The following is a 17,563-nucleotide window of genomic DNA, read 5'->3' as shown; positions in this document are numbered from 1 at the left end:
CCACCCTGTCTTCACACGGACGGACTCTGTCCGCGTCCTGTCAGTTCCACTGCATCCTTCTATTCATAAAACCATCCCGTCCCCCTATCCACACCACACCCCCCCAAAAAAAGTGGTGAGAGCACCACCAAAGTGCCACCAGAGTTAAAGTTCCAACGTGCCCAGATGAGGATGGCCACCTGTGCCGCTTAATGATCAGGCCCCAAACCCAGTCCTCCCCCCTGGAGGTGGTCCCCCTGGTTTTCCTCCCTGACCTTTCTTCCTAGCTTTAACCTGACCCCAACCTTCTGTCCCCCATCCTAGGCTCACCGGGCACCTGTGTCAGGTCTCCTGGGGGGAGAGCAGGGCTTGGGAGGGTGCAGGGGAGGTGGAAGAGGGACGGTGAGGGTTCAAGTCCCAGGTGCGGGTCCCTGCTGAGGCCAGGGGACCCCTGGGATCGATCGCCGCGCCTTGCAGAAGGCCGAGGAGGGGCAGAGTAGGCAAGAAAAGTAGAAAACAGGCTCGATGCAGTTCAGCCCCGCGGGCTGGTCCTTCCAGGCCGGACAGAGAAGTCGCTTCCGGTCTGCAAGCTGAAATTCAAGCTGGGGGTGGGGTGGGGTGGGGTCCTCTTTCCAATAAAGTGGCTTTGCCCGGGGTGACGCCAAGAAAAACCCCTACCCCCTCAAGCTGGCTGAGTCCACTCTCTGCGTTGGCCCCGGCCTGGGGGCCTGGGGCTTCTGCACGGCGCCTCCCGCCGGCCCGGGGTGCGTTTGGGGGTGCCATCACAAGATGCGGGGCGCCGACCTGTCGTTGGTGACGGTCCTGCGGAGCCGCACCCCGCGTCGGATGGCCACCAGCATGTCCTCGGCCGGGGGGTCGCCAGCGGCGGCGGGCGGGGGCGTGGGCGTCTCCTGGGTCGGGGCGGTCCCCAGCGCGCTGGGGAAGGGGAACTCGCCCTCGGCCAGGGCGTGCGCGCCCGCCACCAGCTCCCCCAGCTTCTCCACCAGGCTGTGCCGGTTGGCCGCCAGCTGCTGCTGCTCCTCGTCCTCGGCGCCCGGCCCGGCGGCCGTGTCGGGGCTCCCCCAGGCCGTGTTGGGGAGGCTCAGCCGCTTGGGCGAGGCCCGGGGCAGCTCCGGGCCCAGCGCGCCGGCGGCCGCGTCCTCGCAGTAGAACACGCACTCCTCGCTGCCCGCGCGCGTGGGGCCCGCATAGCCGGGCGAGTCGGGCACGGTGGGCGTCTTGACGGGCACGATGGGCGGCCGGATGGGGATGGGGCCGGCGCTGGAGAGCGCGCGGCGCACGGCGGGCTTGGTGGACGGCGTGCGGCGGATGGTGGCCACGCCCGGGGGCGCGCCCGAGGGCAGGCCGGCGGCGGGGGGCAGCCCGGCCGTGGGCAGCCCGGCCGTGGACGCCGGCCGCTTGGTCTGCAGCAGGCGGCGGTAGTTCTGCGCGATGTTGCTGTTGCGCGGGATGGTGGACGACTTGTCGAACTCGGCGGGTCCCTCGCCATCCGCGTCCCCGTTCACCGAGTAGCAGTCGTAGTCGGAGCCTGCGGGCGCACATGGGAGGTGGTGGGCGGAGCCCATATCCAAAGCCCCGCCCCAAATAGGCGGTGCCTCCTGCCAAAGCCCTGCTCTGAAGCGTGTGAGCAAGGCCTACGGCCAAACCCCGCCTTGTTGCCCGCCCCCAAGTGGGCGGGACCTCCCAGGTAACACCCTGCCCTCAAGAATGTGGGCGGGGCCTAATAGCTGAAGCCCCGCCCCAGATGGGAGTGGGCGGGACCATGCCACAAAAGCCCCGCCCCTCCCCTTCTTCCCAGCCTCGGATGACCGTGTTGTCCCCGCTTGGGGTCCCCTACCTTGTGATGGGATGGTGTCCTCGGAGCAGGAGGGCGTGGTGGTCTGCGTGCTGTAGCCGCTCGAGTACTGCAGTGAGTCCCGGCTGCTCTTTTGATGCTCCAGGCTCAGGCCGCGGGTCAGCACCATGGCCAGGTCGCTGGCCGCAGGGGATACCTCCTCCCCGTGCTGGGTGGGGGGTGGGGGTGCAGAGCGCAGGCTGAAGCCTTGCCTCACTCCCCGTTCCAATTGTGCCTGGATGCAGACTGCCTCCCCCCCACCAGCTCCCTGGCAAGGCCCCCTGAAGTCTGGGAAGGGTACCTACCTTGGCTGCAATGGTGGCAGGGGACATGCGGGCTCGCGGCGCTTCCTCTCCGCTGGGGCCCAGGGGGCTCCCCATGGCGGGGCCTGGCTCGGTGTCCCGGAGGACCTCCACGCGGTCCTTCCTCCGGGGCAGGGTGGTGCCCGGCTGCTCATGCGCCCCCCCCTTGGACCAGTCCTGCAGGGTCCGGTGGGTGGGTCAGGGACCCCTCACGGTATTTAGGTTTGGGGGTTTCCAGCCGATGTGAGGCCTTGGGCTCACAATCCCCACCCAGGGCAGACAAGAGGGAGTCCCGTGGTGGGGGTAGGAGATGTGAGGCAGGGCTGGGGGTCTCCCTGCTCACTATAGGGGGGACACTGACCGAGGTGGGGGAGCTGCACTCGCTGACCGATTGGCAGGTCTCTGAGGCCTCTGAGGACGCAGAGCTGGAGGACTTCTGCTGGGGAGAGGAGAGCAGACCCGGTCACTCCTCGGGGCACAGGTGTCCCACCACAGCCTGGCTGATGACTAGCTGCTGGGGGCCCAGATACAGTGGGTGAGGGGATGAGCCAACTAAGGGGGCAGAGCTGGGTGACTGCCTGGAGGAGGCAGCCTTGTTCAGAGTCCCACCTCGTCCAAGTGAAGCTGCACTGTCCAGCCTGGTTTGGTGTGCAGCTGCCACGCAGAGAGAGAAACGGGGTGTGCTACATGCTCTCAACCTTTCTACCCTGTGGGCCGGTGCCTCTGTGCACCCAGCTCCATGGTCTGAAGTTCTAAGCAGTGGGGCAGAGCCTGGTTTGCAGAAGTGTTTCCACGCCTGTGGGCTGGCACCGCCCTAGGTAGGTGGAGGCCGAAGACCACAGAGCTAGGTGACAAGACGGATGGATGGTCCCTTACTCAGGGGTCTGGAGTCAAGGCTGAAGGACTCAGTGCCGGAAGAAGCAGAGGCAGCAGAGGAAGGGGCTGTGGGAACGGGGCAGTGCTGTAACCAGAGCTCGGAGGTCTCACGGGCACCCCGCCCGTAGGGCGTTTGCCTTGCACACAGCCGACCTGGGTTCGATCCCACATGGTCCCCCAAGCCCTGCCAGGAGTAAATTCCTGAGTGCAGAGCCAGGAGTAACTCCTGAACATCGCCAGGTGGAACCCAAAAAGTTAAAGAGGGAAAAAAAAAAAGACTCCCAGGCCTTTTACAGATGATGATAGCCAGGATCATCAAAACCAAGCACCTGAGGAGAGTACAGTAGGGAGGGTACCGCGGGGAGGGTACCATGGGGAGGGCGTTTGCCTTGCAAGTGGCTGACCTGGGTCTATCTCCAATATCTGTGAGCACTGCCAGGAGTAATTCTTGAGTACAGAGCCGGGAGTAACTTCTAAGCATCGCTGGGTATGTCCCCCCCCCCCAAACAAAACAAAACAGAGACAAAAACACATAAAACAGGAGTCAGAGAAAACTGCACACAGATTGAGGCTTCACTAGTGTCATTGTTACAGCACTTTCACCACAAACCTCAATGGAAAACTTCCGTTCATTCATGGAAAAGAACCCGGAGCAGCCGAGTCAAAGCAGGACTAGAAGGTGGTTCCTTTGCTAGTGTAGCTACAAGAACACCCAGACCATTCCCTCCTAGCTGCGCAAAAGACAAGGAGACAAGTACTTGGTGGGGCTGAAGCGACAGGCAAGTGGCTGTCCCAGGTTCGATCCCCGGCATCCCATATGGCCTCCTGAGTACAACTTGTCACTTGTCATCCCACTGTTCACGGATTTGCTCGAGTGAGCACCAATAACGTCTCCATTCGTCCCTGTTGCATGATAGTGTAGCCCACTATCCTGAGTTCCACCAGGAGTCATTCCTGAGTGCAGAGCCAGAAGTAAGTAGCCTCTGAGCATCACTGGGTGTAGCCCCCAAACAAAACAAACAAAAAAGGACAAGGGATATTTGATAGTTGTATTGATACCACTAACAGTATCAATAAAAATCAAATGCCACCACTTCTACTCAGCCTCAGAAATCCCAGAATGTGATACAGCAAGAGAGGGTGGGGGGGGGGGGGAAATAGCCAGAGAATTGGAAAGGGGGAAAAAAGGCACTATTATGATTTATAAGATTATATATGCAGCATACTCAAAAAATCTAAAATTGGGGGCCAGGTAATGTAGTGGTTAGAGAGCTTGCCTTGCACGTGGCTGAACTAGGTTCCATTCCAACATCCTATATGGTTTACTGATCCCCTCCAGGAGTAACCCCTGAGTAAGCCAGGAGTAAGCCCTGAGTACAGTTTGGTATGACCCCTAAAACAAAAGAAATCCAAAAAAATAAAAAATTATCAGAATTAACAATATAATTGGAGAACAGATCAATATGCCCTCCAAACCATCATTTTTAAGTAATAGTAACTAACCACCAATAAACCATAAGAATTCAATATATGGGCTGGAGTGATAGCACAGTGGGTAGGGTGTTTGCCTTGCATGCAGCTGACCCGGGTTCAATTCCAGCATCCCATATGGTCCCCCGAGCACCGCCAGGAGTTAATTTCTGAGTGCATGAGCCAGGAGTAACCCCTGTGCATTGCCGGGTATGACCCAAAAACACACAAAAAAATTCAATATAACAGAATTAATAAATGTGAAATACCCAGGTCTCCCCCCCAAAATTCAACAATAAATATGCAAGCTCTTTATATGAAAATTCACAAAATATTTTGAGAGAAGCTAAAGCCAAAATAAAAGGGGACACCAGGGCAATCTCAGGAGTTATTCTTTTTGAGGAAATGACAAGCTGATATTAAAATTTATAAGAAAATGCAAAGACAGATAAAGGTGATACTGAAGAATAAGCTACAGGACTTTCAACATTAGATATCAAAATTCAAAAATGTTCTGTTAACAGCGCGATACTGGTGCAAGATCAGAGGAACAGAACACATGCCCCGCGTAGGCCCCTGAGACCCCACCCCGGCCCCTGACAGAGGCAGGACGCGGGGAAAGGGCCTTTGCAACAACCAAGCAGATACTCGTATGGACACAACAGGCCCCACCTCACCCCACACACATTCAGTTCCAGGAAAATGGCAGCCTGAAGTGAGAAAGGCCCGCCAAAATGCCCTCTGCTCGCGCAGGCACAGCACGGGGCTTGGAGCACGTTTCCGGCAAGCATGCGGTCCCACCTGTGTGAACTCTGTCCGGCCAGCTCTGCTGGCTCTGCCTGTTTCTGTCAACGGGATAAAGGGTGCAGCCCTGGCGAGTGCGACGAGGAAGTACCACGCCAGGTGAGCCCGCATGCAAGCACCGGAACTAAGGGACACAAAGCTTGTGGCTGTGTGTGTGAGCAGGGGCTGAGTGTGTGAGCATGTGGCTGAGTGTGTGAGCACGTGGCTGAGTGTGTGAACACGTGGCGCAGTATGTGAGCACATGGCCAAGTATGTGAGCATGTGGCTGAGCATGCAAGCACGTGACCAAACATGTGTGCTCTAACACCTGGCGTGCCAACCCTGTCCCTCACCCTCCACCCTGGCAGCCCCACCACTAAGTGTCCGAGCACCAGTCAGCCATGTGTGTAACTCCAGGTCATCAACACATCAACAACAAATAAAAGGCGGGAAATGAAACAGAGGCCCGCACAGACGTTAAGGCGCTTGCCTTGCATGCAGTCGATGTGAATTCGATCCCCAACACCACATACGGTCGCCCGAGCACCATCAAGAAGTTGCACAAGTACAGCGCCAGGGGTATCTGAGCATAGCTGGGTGTGACACAAAGAACAAACGAACAAACAGCAACAATAAAAGGGACCACAGGGAGAGGACAGGGGTGAAGGCACTTGCAGACGACTTGGGTAATCGATCCCTGACACCCCATATGGTCCCCTGAGCACAGAGCCACAGGAGTAGCCCAGGCACTGCTGGGTGTCGCCCCCAACCTCTGATCCCTTCCGATAAAAACAAGACAGCTTTTAGAGAAAAACACGGACTGCCTGTGTAGCCCAAGAATTTCCCAACCAGGACACAAAACGCTACCCTGACGAGGAGAGCAAAGGACGAACTTGCCGGGTCCCGAGACGAAGACCTCGTTCGGCTCATGAGCAGGACCCGTTAAGAGAGTGAAAAGGCACCAGAGACTCAGAGGAGACGCAGAGGAAGGGCATGCGGAAACGACCCAGACATTCTGCCCGCTGCAGGAACGAGACAAGATGGCCCGGGTGGTTCTACCTCGGCAGTGTGGAGAGAGGCCTGAGGGCACCCCACGGCGCGCCCGGCAGTAGGTGCAGGTGAAGCCAGGGCAAGGACGAGCCCACGTGTGGGTTTCCTGCCCCCGATGCAGAGCACCCACGCAGGACAGGAAGAGTTGAGACCATCCACACGGGGCAGGACCCGATCCTTCCAAAGCCCACATCAGGGCAGGGGAGATAGCACCGCGGGAGAGGGAAAGGGGAGGGCCGGCCCTGCACGCCACCAACACGGGCCTATCCCCAGCACCAAAGAGGGTCCCCTGAGCACCATCAGGAGTGATCCCTGAGCACAGAGTCAGGAGTAAGCGACTCCCCGAAACAACAATGCAACCCAACAGCTAAGTCATGGAGGAAGAGGGGGTGGGGGTCGGGGGTCCTCCCCGGAGACAGTAACTTCAGGCCAAGCGGGGGCTTGCCCTGGACACAGATGCAGACTCCGACACTTGGAGCCTGGGGAAACAGGCCGTTGTGGGAGAGGTGAGGGGAACGCGCCCCAGGGAAAGGCTTGGTGTGACCGACTGTTCCGAAAGGGTTCGCGCTGCTGCTTGGCGCAACATTTCTAAACATACCGAATGGATTTCAAAACGACAGTTGGGAAGCGGCCTTCCTGGCCAGGGCAAGACGCAGGAGAGGAAATGACCGGACGGAGGGACAGAGGCACAGGAGGCAGAGACGGTGAGAGACACAGAAAGGCAGGACGACAGAGAGAGAGAGAGAGAGAGAGAGAGAGAGGAGAAAAAGGGAGAGTGTGAGGAAAGCGAGAGAGAGCAAGAGAAAGAGCGAGAGTGCAAACAAGAGTGAGAGAGAGCACACGAGAGAGAAAGTGAGAACGAGCGAGAGAGGGAGGGAGAGAGAGAACACGAGAGAGTGAGCAGCGCCCTGTCGGGAGCGTCAAAGACAGGGACATGACTCGGCACCCAGAGAGGACATGAGCAGCCCAGCCAGGACTGAGCTCAGTGGCAGAGCACTTGCCTTGACCGTGTGAAGCCCCGGGCTCGATCCCTGGCACTGCCAAAATAAACACATAAAAAAGAAGGAAGAAAGAAGCAGTAAAAAGTGATGAACAAAGAAATGTGTAAGCACACGGTTGATCTGTTTGCTTTGGTTTTGGAGTCACACCTGGCAGTGCTCAGGGTTACTCCTGGCTTTGTGCTCCGGGATCCTTCCTGGTGGAGTTTTGGGACCCTAAGAGGTGCTGGGGATCAAACCTGGGTTGGCCACATGCGAGGCAAGTGCCCTCCTCGCTGTACTATTGCTCTGATCCCCACCACGTGACTCATCTAATCAGATGGTTTAGGAAGGATGGAATCCAGGCCTGCCATCGGGCTGCGGAGCCAGTTATCAGGGTGAAAGCATGCTGGCCCTGGTTCCAAACCCAGAACCACCTATGGTTTCCGAGCACAGTCAGGCGTGGCCCCCACACCAAACCAAACTAAATCAAAACCAAGAAACCCAAGAAAATTGCTATTCCCGTTCCGGAGGAGAGAATATTGCAGGGTAGCTCACATGTGGCTAAGGCCTGAGTTATTCAGGAGGTGGGGCGGGGCCTTTGCTAACACTGTCCGGGAAAACTCCCAGGGAACCTGCAGTTTATATAGTCCAGGCGAGGGGAAATGGTGGCAAAAGAAAAAAACCAAAAATCACCGAAAAGGAAAAAAAAAAGCTCAAAAACTGGGGCGGCGCCTGCAGGCGATCTCTGTCTGCCCACAGCACCGTGGGCTGGTTCCCTGAGCGGCTGGGGCAACCTTAAACCGTGGGCCTGGCTCAATGAGAGTCCCAGGAAGGTCCCCTTGTGAGCACCAGGTAAATAAATAAATAAATAAGCAACATGTAGAAAAGTCTAAGTCATGAATTCACATATATCAGGAATCATAACCAACATGCATAGGCTGAAAAAGTCCAGTCCGCTTAAGAAGTAGTGACTGTTGGGGCTGGGACAATAGTACAGCGGGTACATCACTTGCCTTGAATGTGGTCGACCTAGGTTTGATCCCTGGCACCCGCTATGGTCTCCGGAGGCTGCCAGGAGTTAGCCTTGGGCACTGCTGGATGGGCGCCCCCCCCCCCCCCCAAGACATCCACAAAAACAATCAAAAAAGTAGATTGTCAGGAAGGGAAGGAAATGGTGGCTAGAGCGATAGCACAGCGGGTAGGGTGTTTGCCTTGCACACGACCGACCTGGGTTCGATCCCCGGCATCGCATATGGTCCCCCGAGCACTGCCAGGAGTAATTCCTGAGTGCACAAGTCAGGAGTAACCCCTGTGCATCGCTGGGTATGACTCCCCCCCCCCCCCCCCCATAAAAAGACCTCACATGTTCTCCAAGATTCACTTAAAACGTGAGTGTGAGCGGGTGTAAAGGCAGGACGGTGGGCTGCAGAGAGCAGGCATGAGGGAGTTTGGTTCGAATCCCTGGCACCACATCGGGGATTACCCAGAACCAGGATTAGCCTCTGAGCACTGCTGGGTGCGACCCCAAACCAGGGGAAAAAGGGAAAGAGAGCAGGGATGGAAAACGGTTCCCATAAACACTCGTCACAGCCACAGATCTACGTGACCAGGAACAAAAGGCTTTGGGGGCTGGTGACTGCGCAGCAGAGGGTTCCGGGGACATGCACGCACCTGGCCACCCAGAGGCAGCAACCCCGGAGTGGCCAGTGGCCAGTTCCCTGGAGAAGGTTTGCTGGAAGGAATTGGGGGGCTGGAAGAAAAAGTGGGGGTGGGGACGCATGGGGACCTACCAGCACCTGTTTGTACCCACTTGGGGTAGAGCCAGCACAGGGCTCCAGATTGCCCCTACGGAAGGAAGAGAAGGATCCAGAAGGAGGCACCGGTGGTGGTGGCCCAAATGCAGGGGTGTGGCGTGACCTCCCTCTGTCCCGGCTCTGGTCCCTCTGGGTTCAGGGTCTGAAGACGAGACGTGCCCCCCGCCCCGTGGCGGTCCTGGGGGGCCCCTCACCTGGCTGGTGATGTCGGAAGGCATGGGCGAGGGGGGCTTGGAGTAGGCGGGGTCCTGGGAGACGAAGCCCGAGTCGTGGGAGGAGACGCTGGGCAGGCGGGCGGACGCGTTGGCCGGCTGCGCCAGGCTGCGGTAGCGACAGGTGGGGCTGGGTGAGTAGGCCTGGGCACCCCCGGGCCGCGGGCCGCCACCCTTGGCACTGCCACCGCTGCTAGGGGCGCTGAGGAGGGGGTGCGGCAGCGGGGAAGAGGGAGACACAGCGGGGTGTGCAGATGAGGGGTGGGGGGGAGGACAGGGGAGGTGGGGACAGAAGGGGGAGAGACAGTGTCAGACTAGAAGGCCCTGGGACGTGGGACGGGGTGGGCCCGGGGAGGGGACAGTGTCAGCGCTGGCCCTGCCCCCTGAGAAGTCCCCTGCAAGACTCTGGGGGCCGCTGTCTGGGGACCCCCGTCGGAGGGACCTCTCTGAGCCCTGCTTACTCACAAAGAACAGCAGACCTGGGGCCCAGGGAAGGTGCCCTCCCTCTGTCTCTCCCTGTATCTCTCGGTGTCTCTGTCTCTGTCTCCTCTCTGTGACTCTGTCTCTCCTGTCTCTTTCTGTTTCTTCTCTCTCTCTGTGTTTGTGAAGGCACCCTCCCTCTGTCTCTCCCTGTCTCTTTTCTCTGTCTCTTCTCTCTGTGGCTCTGTTTCTCCCTGTCTCTCTCGGTGTCTCTTGCTGTCTGTCTCTTTTCTCTGTCTCTCTGTCTCTTCTCTCTGTGACTCTGTCTCTCTCTGTCTCTGTCTCTTCTCTCTGTGGCTCTATCTCTCCCTGTGAGTCTCTCCCTATCTGTCTCTGTCTCTTTCTGTCTCTTCTCTCTCTGTGTGTCTGTGAAGGCGCCCTCCCTCTGTCTCTCCCTTTCTCTCTCGGTGTCTCTTGCTGTCTCTGTCTCCTCTCTGTGACTCTGTCTCTCCTGTCTCTTTCTGTTTCTTCTCTCTCTGTGTGTCTGTGAAGGCACCCTCCCTCTGTCTCTCCCTGTCTCTTTTCTCTGTCTCTTCTCTCTGTGGCTCTGTCTCTCCCTGTCTCTCTCGGTGTCTCTTGCTGTCTCTTTTTTCTGTCTCTTCTCTCTGTGACTCTGTCTCTCTTTGTCTCTTCTCTCTCTCTCTGTGTCTGTGAAGGCGCCCTCCCTCTGTCTCTCCCTGTCTCTCTGTCTCTTTTCTCTGTCTCTTTTCTCTGTGGCTCTGTCTCACCCTGTGAGTCTCTCCCTATCTGTCTCTGTCTCTTCTCTCTCTGTGTGTCTGTGAAGGCGCCCTCCCTCTGTCTCTCCCTGTCTCTCTTGGTCTCTTCTCTCTGTGACTCTGTCTCTCCCTGTGAGTCTCTCCCTGTCTGTCTTTCTGTCTCCTCTCTCTGTGTGTCTGTGTCTTTGTTTCTCCCTGTCTCTGTCTCTTCTCTCTGTGTGTCTCTCCCTGTCTGTTTCTCTTCTCTCTCTGTGTCTGTCTCAGTCTCTTTTCTGTCTCTCCCTGTCTCTCTCTTTTGTCTCTGTCTCTCTCTGATGCCCCCTTAATGAGGTCACCACTGTGTCCCCCCATTTCGCTAGCCAGCAACCCCTGGGCTTCCCCCTCCCACTCCCCCCATAGACACAAGTGATTCCTTGGGAACCAGCAGTCTCGTGCGTTCTGGGGCCCCGATGTGCACCCCGATGCGGCCACACACCTGCACATGCTGGACTTGCGGGAGCCGGAGCTGCTGGGGGAGGACGGGGGCGTCTGGTACGACCAGGTGTAGTCCGAGCCCTTCAGGTCTTTGATCACCTGCGGGGACACACGGGGTCACCGGGGTGGGAGTGGGTACCCGGCTGAGGGGACCCCACTCTCTTCCCAAGTGAGGACCAGCAGGAGGTCCATAGGAAGGACACAAGCTCCTTACTCGGGGGGGGGGGCCGCCAGGGGCTGGGGAGCCCCCCAGGCAGCGGCTGCCCTCTCTGTGGGGGTCACAAGTCCTGGCTCGGGAGGGCCCCCTTGGCTCACACACACCCAAGCCCAGGACCCCCGCATCTCTGAGCCCCCGTGTCCTGCAGAGGCAGGAAAGTGCTCCCCGCGGAGAGCTGGGTGCTCGGACTTCTGGGGAGCACTGAGGGGGTGCCGGGGGAGCCCACGGGCACAGAGGCAGGGACGGCGACCCCCATGTCCCCCATGGCTGTGTGTGCACGCCTCCACCCCTAGCTGAGTCCCCCAGACCCTGACCCCCCAGAGCGCTGCCCCCCATCCCCGGACGCACCTGCTCGCTGGCGGGGGGCAGCTTGTGGGGCTCCGCGGTCAGCACCACCAGGTCATCGATGATGCCCTGCAGATGCGTGATCTCACCCAGCATGGTCAGCTCGCCGTTCTACGGGAGAGGCTGCTCAGACCGGTGCACCCCCGCCCCCGCCCCCGGGCGGCCCCGGCACCCACCACCACGGGCTGCAGGAAGGCGATGAAGCTGCAGAAGCGGCCGCGCTCCTCGATCAGCGCCCGGCGCACCGCCTGCTTCTCCGTCTCCTCCAGCAGCAGGTACATGTCGTTCACGTCCTGCAGGGCGCTGTCCAGCTGCGGCTGCAGGTCCCCCTTCCCTGCGGGCGACGAGAGGCCGCGCTGGGGAACCAGGGGACCAGGGAGAGCGGCTGGGGACCCGGGCCGAGGGGACAGACACGGGGGGTGAGGGCAAGACACCAAAGCGGCCAGACTCCCCAGGCCCCGGCGGGGCACAGGGCTGTGCCCAGAGTGTTTGGGCTTGAGGGAGCCCCGCAGGGGGCTCCGTGGCCCCTGTGACCCTCCCACCCGCCACTGCCCAGGGCCCGGGATGGAGGAGAGTGTCTGGGGGGGCGGGCCCTGCAGAACGCAACACACCCGCCACCACAGCGCAGAAAAGCAGCGAGAGAGACAGAGAGAGGCGAGAAGATGGCGTGGGGGGACGGACAGCGAGGCAGGAGCTGGGAAGGACGCGGGCGGCGGCAGGGCGCCCCTCCCGTGCTGGCCCTCGACCCACCGCCTTCCCGGCTCCGCCTGGCTCGGAGACGCTCCTCCCAAAGGCCCTGAGCTGGGGGAGGCAGACAGTTGTGACAGGGCCGGAGGAGCGGCTGGGGGCGGGACATTTGACTTACCAAGTAGCTCTACAGGAAGAATGTGGAGGAGGAGAGACAGAGAGAGAAAGAATGTGTGAAAGACAGCCGCATGGACAGCCACCCCTGGGGGCCGGGCTGGGCCAGAGGGGCCAGGACTGGGGGTGGGGGGTGGGGCGGGGCGGTCCCCTCTGTCCCACCCAACACGCTGGAGGGGGCCTGTGTCCAGGGCTGGCTCGGGCTGGCCAGGATGAGGATGCCCCTGGGGCGGCCCCGGGCAGTGGGGGCTGAGGTGGGTGGGCTGGGGGCTGCCTCCCACACCGCCTCTACCTTTGCGGGCTTTCTTCTGCAGCTTCAGCGTGTCGGAGGACTTCTTCTTGATCTCGTGCCGGGCGCGCTTGTACTCTGTGTGCAGGGGGGGTGAGAGAGGGGCGCTAGGATGGGGGCGCCGCCATGGGGAGCGGGTGCCTCCCCGGGCGAGCCCCGATCCCCACCTTTTGCGTGGTCCTTGTCCAGCTGGTTGGCCGACTTCTTCCAGTCCTCTATGCGCTCCTGCAGCGGGTTGATGAGGCTCTCCAGCAGGGCGCTGAGGGGGTAGGAGCGAGGGTCGGTGCGTGGGGAATGCCTGCCTGCGCCCCTGCCCCTGCCCGCCACGCCCACTCACTTGGTGAACTGCCGCAGCTTGGTCTCGATGCTGCGGTGGCGCATGCACATGCGCGTGAGCGCCGAGCCGATGTCCCGCGTGGCCCCTGGAGAGGCAGGCGCGCGGGGTGGGACGCGGCCCCGCTGCAGTGCCGGGCGCGCGCCACGAGGGGGCGCGCCGGCCCGCGGAGGCCCCGCAGCCCGCGCCGCCCCCAGCATTCCGCAACCCGGCCCAGCCCGACGGAGCTTCCCGGGATTTCTGTCCCCAGGCCCTGCCGGGCGGCCCAAAGAGCCAACCCAAAACTCCTCGTCCAGGCCCTTGCCCCAAGGAGCCCCGCAGCAGGTGTGCCTGGTGCCACCCGCGGGAAGAAGGGCCCTGGAGGCCAACAGGGAATTCTCCCGCCCCTGCGCGCAGCCCCCCACCCGACCTGCCCCCTAAGGGCCAAGGGGGAGCAGGAGCTGAGCACAGTGGCTAAGTGGTCCTTCAAGATGCTAAAGCAAAAACTCTTCTGCAACTCGCCTGTAGCGCCTATAACCTCCTGGCCTCTCTGCCGAAGGGCATGGCCTCTTCACGAGCATCTCAGTCACAAGGACAGCAGAGCTCAAGGTGTCCCCCACCGGATCTGGGCTCTTTCTGCCTCATACTCCGTTCAACCTTCCTCACCTTCCTGACCCACAGGGAACCAGCGCAGCACAGGCACTTCCAAGCTACCAGCCACGCCCCTCCCACCGCGGCCACGCCCCTTCCCACCTGCAGCCACGCCCCTTCCCACCTGCAGCCACGCCCTTCCCTACCTCGCGTGTTGGTGGCCATGTCAGCCACTTTCTGGAAGGCATCCAGGAAGGCCACAGCAGCCAGCACGGTGGTCCTGGGGAGACGGGTGGGGAGTGGGTTGTGGGTGAGCTGCCCTGCCTCCTGCCCAATCCCCACGGGGGTGCCCTGGGAGCGTCTCACCTCAGCTGCGAGTGCAGCTTCGTGGCCTTGGAGTTGAAATCCTCCCAGATGGGGTAGGAGCTCTGCGGGGAGTGGGGAGAGCACTGAGGCAGGAGCATGGGCTCCTGCAGCCCCACTCCCGGCCGCGCACTCCATCTGTCTTTGGGGGCGTGCAGGGAGGTGAGGTCTGTACGGGGCTTCCAGGGCCTGAGCCCAGCAGGGGCACCAGGTGCCCCCAGAACCCTGAGGGCAGAGGCAGGGTGCAGGCTGGCACGTCATGTCGGGTCTAAACTGGGGTTCCGGGGGGCCCCACCCCGTGGCCAGGAAGCGGCTGCCAGGCTGGCCGGCTGTGGTGCGGGCTCCCAGGCTCCCGCCGGCCGGCCAGCCCCGGGCTGAATGGGGCCTTGTGCGCCACAGAGCCGCCACAGTCACTTCCCCAGCCCTCCCGGGGACACAGTGTGGCCTTTATCCCAGCCTGGCCCCCTCTGCGGCCGGGAGGGGCTTTCCCAGGAGGGAGGGAGGGCTCCTGGCCACTGCCTGTCCAGTCTGGTCAAGGGGCTGCCCAGGTGCCCTGCGGGAGAGCCCCTGCGGGCAGGGCTCGAGCCCCACGAGGCTTGTGTTGAGCTGTGGCGGGGAGGCAGAGACCCCAGCTCCAAGGGACACCAGGCCCTTAGCCGGGGCTCTAGGTTTCTGGGGGGCTGAGGAGTAGGGTCACCTCCCCAGGGGTGCTCAGGAAAAGCAAACATTTGCTGAACCAGGCCGCAGGTCAGGCTCGGCAGGCAGGGGTCGAAGTCGCGGGGGCATCGGAAAGAGACTCTCCGCCCCAGAGCCTGGGGGGAGGCTGGGGAGACACAGTTCCCGACCCCACTTCAGTCTCCCCGGTCTGGGTCCCCCCAGGTGGAGGTCAGGCCCGAGTGGGCAGGGCATTCCCAGCACGGAGACTTGGAGAGTCAGAAGGGACCGCTGAGAGCAGCCCTGCCGAGACTCACAGGCCCCGGCTGCTGTCCCTGAGCCCCTGGCTTTTGTCCCCGTGGATGCGGGGCTTGCGGGTGGCTGGGCAGTGTGGTGTGCGTGTGTGGGGTCCTGGTGCCCAGAAGCAGCAGGCGCCTCAGCCCACTGGGCAGATGAGAAAACTGAGGCCCGCAGGGATGAGGCCGAGTCGGGTTCTCATCCCGTCAGACTCATCCCTGTGCTGCGGCCCTGACCTCCGCGGGTGCGGGTGTAGGGACCCCGTCTGTCCCTCAAGGCAGCCCAGGGCCGGGAGTGCGCAGTGAGGAGGCAGTGGGGCTGCCCAGGGACACGTGTGCTCAGGAGGCTCGAGGCTGGGACCAGGAGCTCGGGAGTCCAGCGGGTCGGGCAGGGGCAGCAAGACGGGAAAACAGGGGAGCAGCACCCCCACCCCGACCCCTCACACATCAAAAACAGGCCAGGCCCGGCCTCTGGGGAGCCAGCGAGGGCTGGGGCGGCTGTGACCTCCTGTGGGGGCACTCAGGGGCCAAGCCCAGGGGCCCCATCTGGCCATATCCCCAGGGCAGTCCTCCTGCCTCAGTGGCTCAGGTCAACGCTGACCTCAGGTCCACGTGATGCGCCTCCAGGTGGCCCAGCCTGGCTCCATCCCTGGCCTTGACACAGGCGTGTGCCACAGATAAGGCCAGATGGGCGCTGGCACCAGCCCAGGTGGACACGCGCCCTGTTCGCCCCACACCTCCCGCCACCACCCCGCCGCGTCCCTCTCACCCCAGAATCCCTGCCAAGGTGCCTGGGGCTGGTTTGTATCGTGCTGGCTGGGGGAGGGTCCGGGATGCGCGGAGACCAGGGGAGATGGTCTCCGAAGGAGGGGCTGGGGGGATCTGCATAGGACAGTCTGGGGGGGAGCAATGCATTGTGGTGAGCGAGCCCTACCCTACTTCCCAGGCGGCAGGAGGAGGGGGCTCAAGCTCCCCGGGTGCAGGGGTCTCCTGACAGCCCCAAGACCCTGCCCCTCTTCCCCTTCCCTGGCAGTCTGCAATCCTCAGAAACCCCCTCCCCCGTCTGCAATCCTCAGCCCCCCCTTCCCGGTCCCGGCTGCAATCCTGCTTTGTGCTGTGGAGTGTCACCTACCGGGTGGGTGATGTCACCGGGGGATTCTGGGTTTGTACCTGGGAGTGTGTGATCTGTGGGGGGTGGGGGGGTGCACCAGGCGCTCAGGCCCCCCCACCCCCTACAGTCTGGCCTCAGGCGCTCCTCGAGTGCTGGCCTTCTGCCTCCCTCCCAGGGAGCCCTGCCAACGGCGAGCCTTTTTGGGGGGAGCTCAACAATGAGGGGTGAGGTTAGGGACGGTTGCCAAGTGTCTCCTTAATGACCTTGAGCTAGCTGCGGGCCTCAGTTTCCCCAGCTGGTCCATGGCCCGCTCCAACCTGACCTTGGGCCATTGAGGGTGGGGGTGGGGAGCCGGCCGGGGTTGGGGGGGGCCCGGGGGTTAGAGGGAGAGAGGGCCTTCCCCCGGGGGTGCCACCAGCCCCATCCTCCTGCTCCTGGCAAGGTGATGGAGGCCCAGGGACGCAGGGGCTCAGCCTGGCGCGGGCGGTGGGTCGCGCTGCCGCAGGCTTGGGCCGCAGAGGCCGCGGCCAGCAGGCAAGGAGTTAAGGGGTCCCGGTTTATTATTTCCCCAGCCTTCCCGGTGACAGCATTGTCTGGGCTCCGGGGCCGTCGGGGAGGAGGCGTCGGGGTGGGGGGCGTGGGGGGGAGGACGGCGGGTGGAAGGGGGCGGCGGCCCGCGAGACCCCCGGGGGCGCCCACCCCCACTCGTGGCCTGGGGGTCCGGGCCGCGGGGAGCCGGCGTGCAAGCCAGCCCGGGCCGGGACCCCGCGGGGACCGGGGCGAGCCCGGCCGCGCACGGCCAGCGCGACACCCCCCAGCCCGGGCGCACGCAGGCCGGCCCCGCGCGGCCAAGGACACGGGCGCCGCGCCCCGCGCCCCGCGCCCGCCGTGCCCGCCGCGCCCCGCTACCTTCATGTCGTTGACGATGGCCTGGAAGAGCCCGCCCAGGGCCCCGCACTCCTTCTCCGCCGTCTCCATCTCGGCGGGCGCGGGGCGCGGGCGGGCGGGCGCGGGCGCGGCGCGGCGCGGGCGCGGGGCGGCGGGGCCGGGGCCGGGGCCGGGGCCGGGGCCGGCGCTCGCTCGGGGCCTCCGGGGCCTCGGGCCGCGCTCAGCGACCGGCCGCGCGGCGCTCGGGGGTGGCGGGCCGCGGCGGGGCGGCGCGGGCCATGGCGCGGGGGGCGGGCGCGGCGCGGGGGGGCGCGGCAGCTGGCGGCGCGGCCGGGCGCGGGCACTGAGCGCGGCGGTAATCGGAGCCGCCGAGGCTCGGCGTCACGTGGGCGCGGCGGAGGGAGGACCGCGCGGGAGGAGGGCGGCGGCGGGAGCAGCGCCGGCCCCCGCGGCCCGAGCCCCGGGCTTTGAAATCCGAGCCCCGCGCCGCCAGACTGGTCGGGCGAGTGCGGCCCGGCGGGCGCGGGCGCCGCCGCGGGGCCGGGCGGGGGCGGTGTCCCCCGGGACGCCCCCAGCCCCGCCGCCCCGCCCCCCGACGGGCCTCGTGTCGCCCCCCGCCCCCGCCCTCGCGGGGTCTCGAGCGC

At 62.9% G+C, this 17,563-nt stretch overlaps 1 protein-coding gene across 6 annotated transcripts; it reads right to left on the bottom strand.

Annotated features, from left to right (window-relative positions):
• Positions 1 to 448: 448 nt before the first annotated feature.
• On the bottom strand, positions 449 to 17,067 carry MTSS2 (MTSS I-BAR domain containing 2). Of its 6 annotated transcripts, none has more exons than XM_056137047.1 (14): positions 16,941 to 17,067; positions 13,974 to 14,035; positions 13,814 to 13,887; positions 13,041 to 13,125; positions 12,871 to 12,962; positions 12,698 to 12,781; positions 11,730 to 11,887; positions 11,557 to 11,664; positions 10,993 to 11,090; positions 9,304 to 9,523; positions 2,498 to 2,575; positions 2,140 to 2,313; positions 1,838 to 2,003; positions 449 to 1,528 (listed from the first exon to the last, which is right to left on the bottom strand). In XM_056137047.1, exons 1-14 carry the CDS (start codon positions 17,007 to 17,009, stop codon positions 762 to 764), a joined length of 2,235 nt encoding a protein of 744 aa, XP_055993022.1. In that variant the 5' UTR covers positions 17,010 to 17,067; the 3' UTR covers positions 449 to 761. The 6 variants fall into 6 exon arrangements, with proteins under 6 accessions (XP_055993022.1, XP_055993023.1, XP_055993026.1 ...); XM_056137048.1 differs by having other exon boundaries at positions 2,498 to 2,572; XM_056137051.1 differs by having other exon boundaries at positions 9,304 to 9,430.
• Positions 17,068 to 17,563: the final 496 nt, after the last annotated feature.

This window comes from Sorex fumeus, unplaced genomic scaffold, assembly GCF_029834395.1.
Source record: "Sorex fumeus unplaced genomic scaffold, SorFum_2.1 ptg000122l, whole genome shotgun sequence".
NCBI classification, from domain to species: Eukaryota; Metazoa; Chordata; class Mammalia; order Eulipotyphla; family Soricidae; genus Sorex; species Sorex fumeus.
The sequence above is the reverse complement of the archived record's forward strand: the minus strand, read 5'-3'. Positions and strand labels throughout refer to the sequence as shown.

Excerpts from the sequence above, each read along its gene's own strand:
- MTSS2 (XM_056137047.1), bottom strand. The coding sequence starts at position 17,009 with ATGGAGACGGCGGAGAAGGAGTGCGGGGCCCTGGGCGGGCTCTTCCAG. Across the intron at positions 11,665-11,729 it reads CCTTCCTGCAGCCCGTGGTG|AACGGCGAGCTGACCATGCT; the intron begins GTGGGTGCCGGG and ends CCTCTCCCGTAG. Across the intron at positions 2,004-2,139 it reads CTGCCACCATTGCAGCCAAG|CACGGGGAGGAGGTATCCCC; the intron begins GTAGGTACCCTT and ends CCCCCCACCCAG.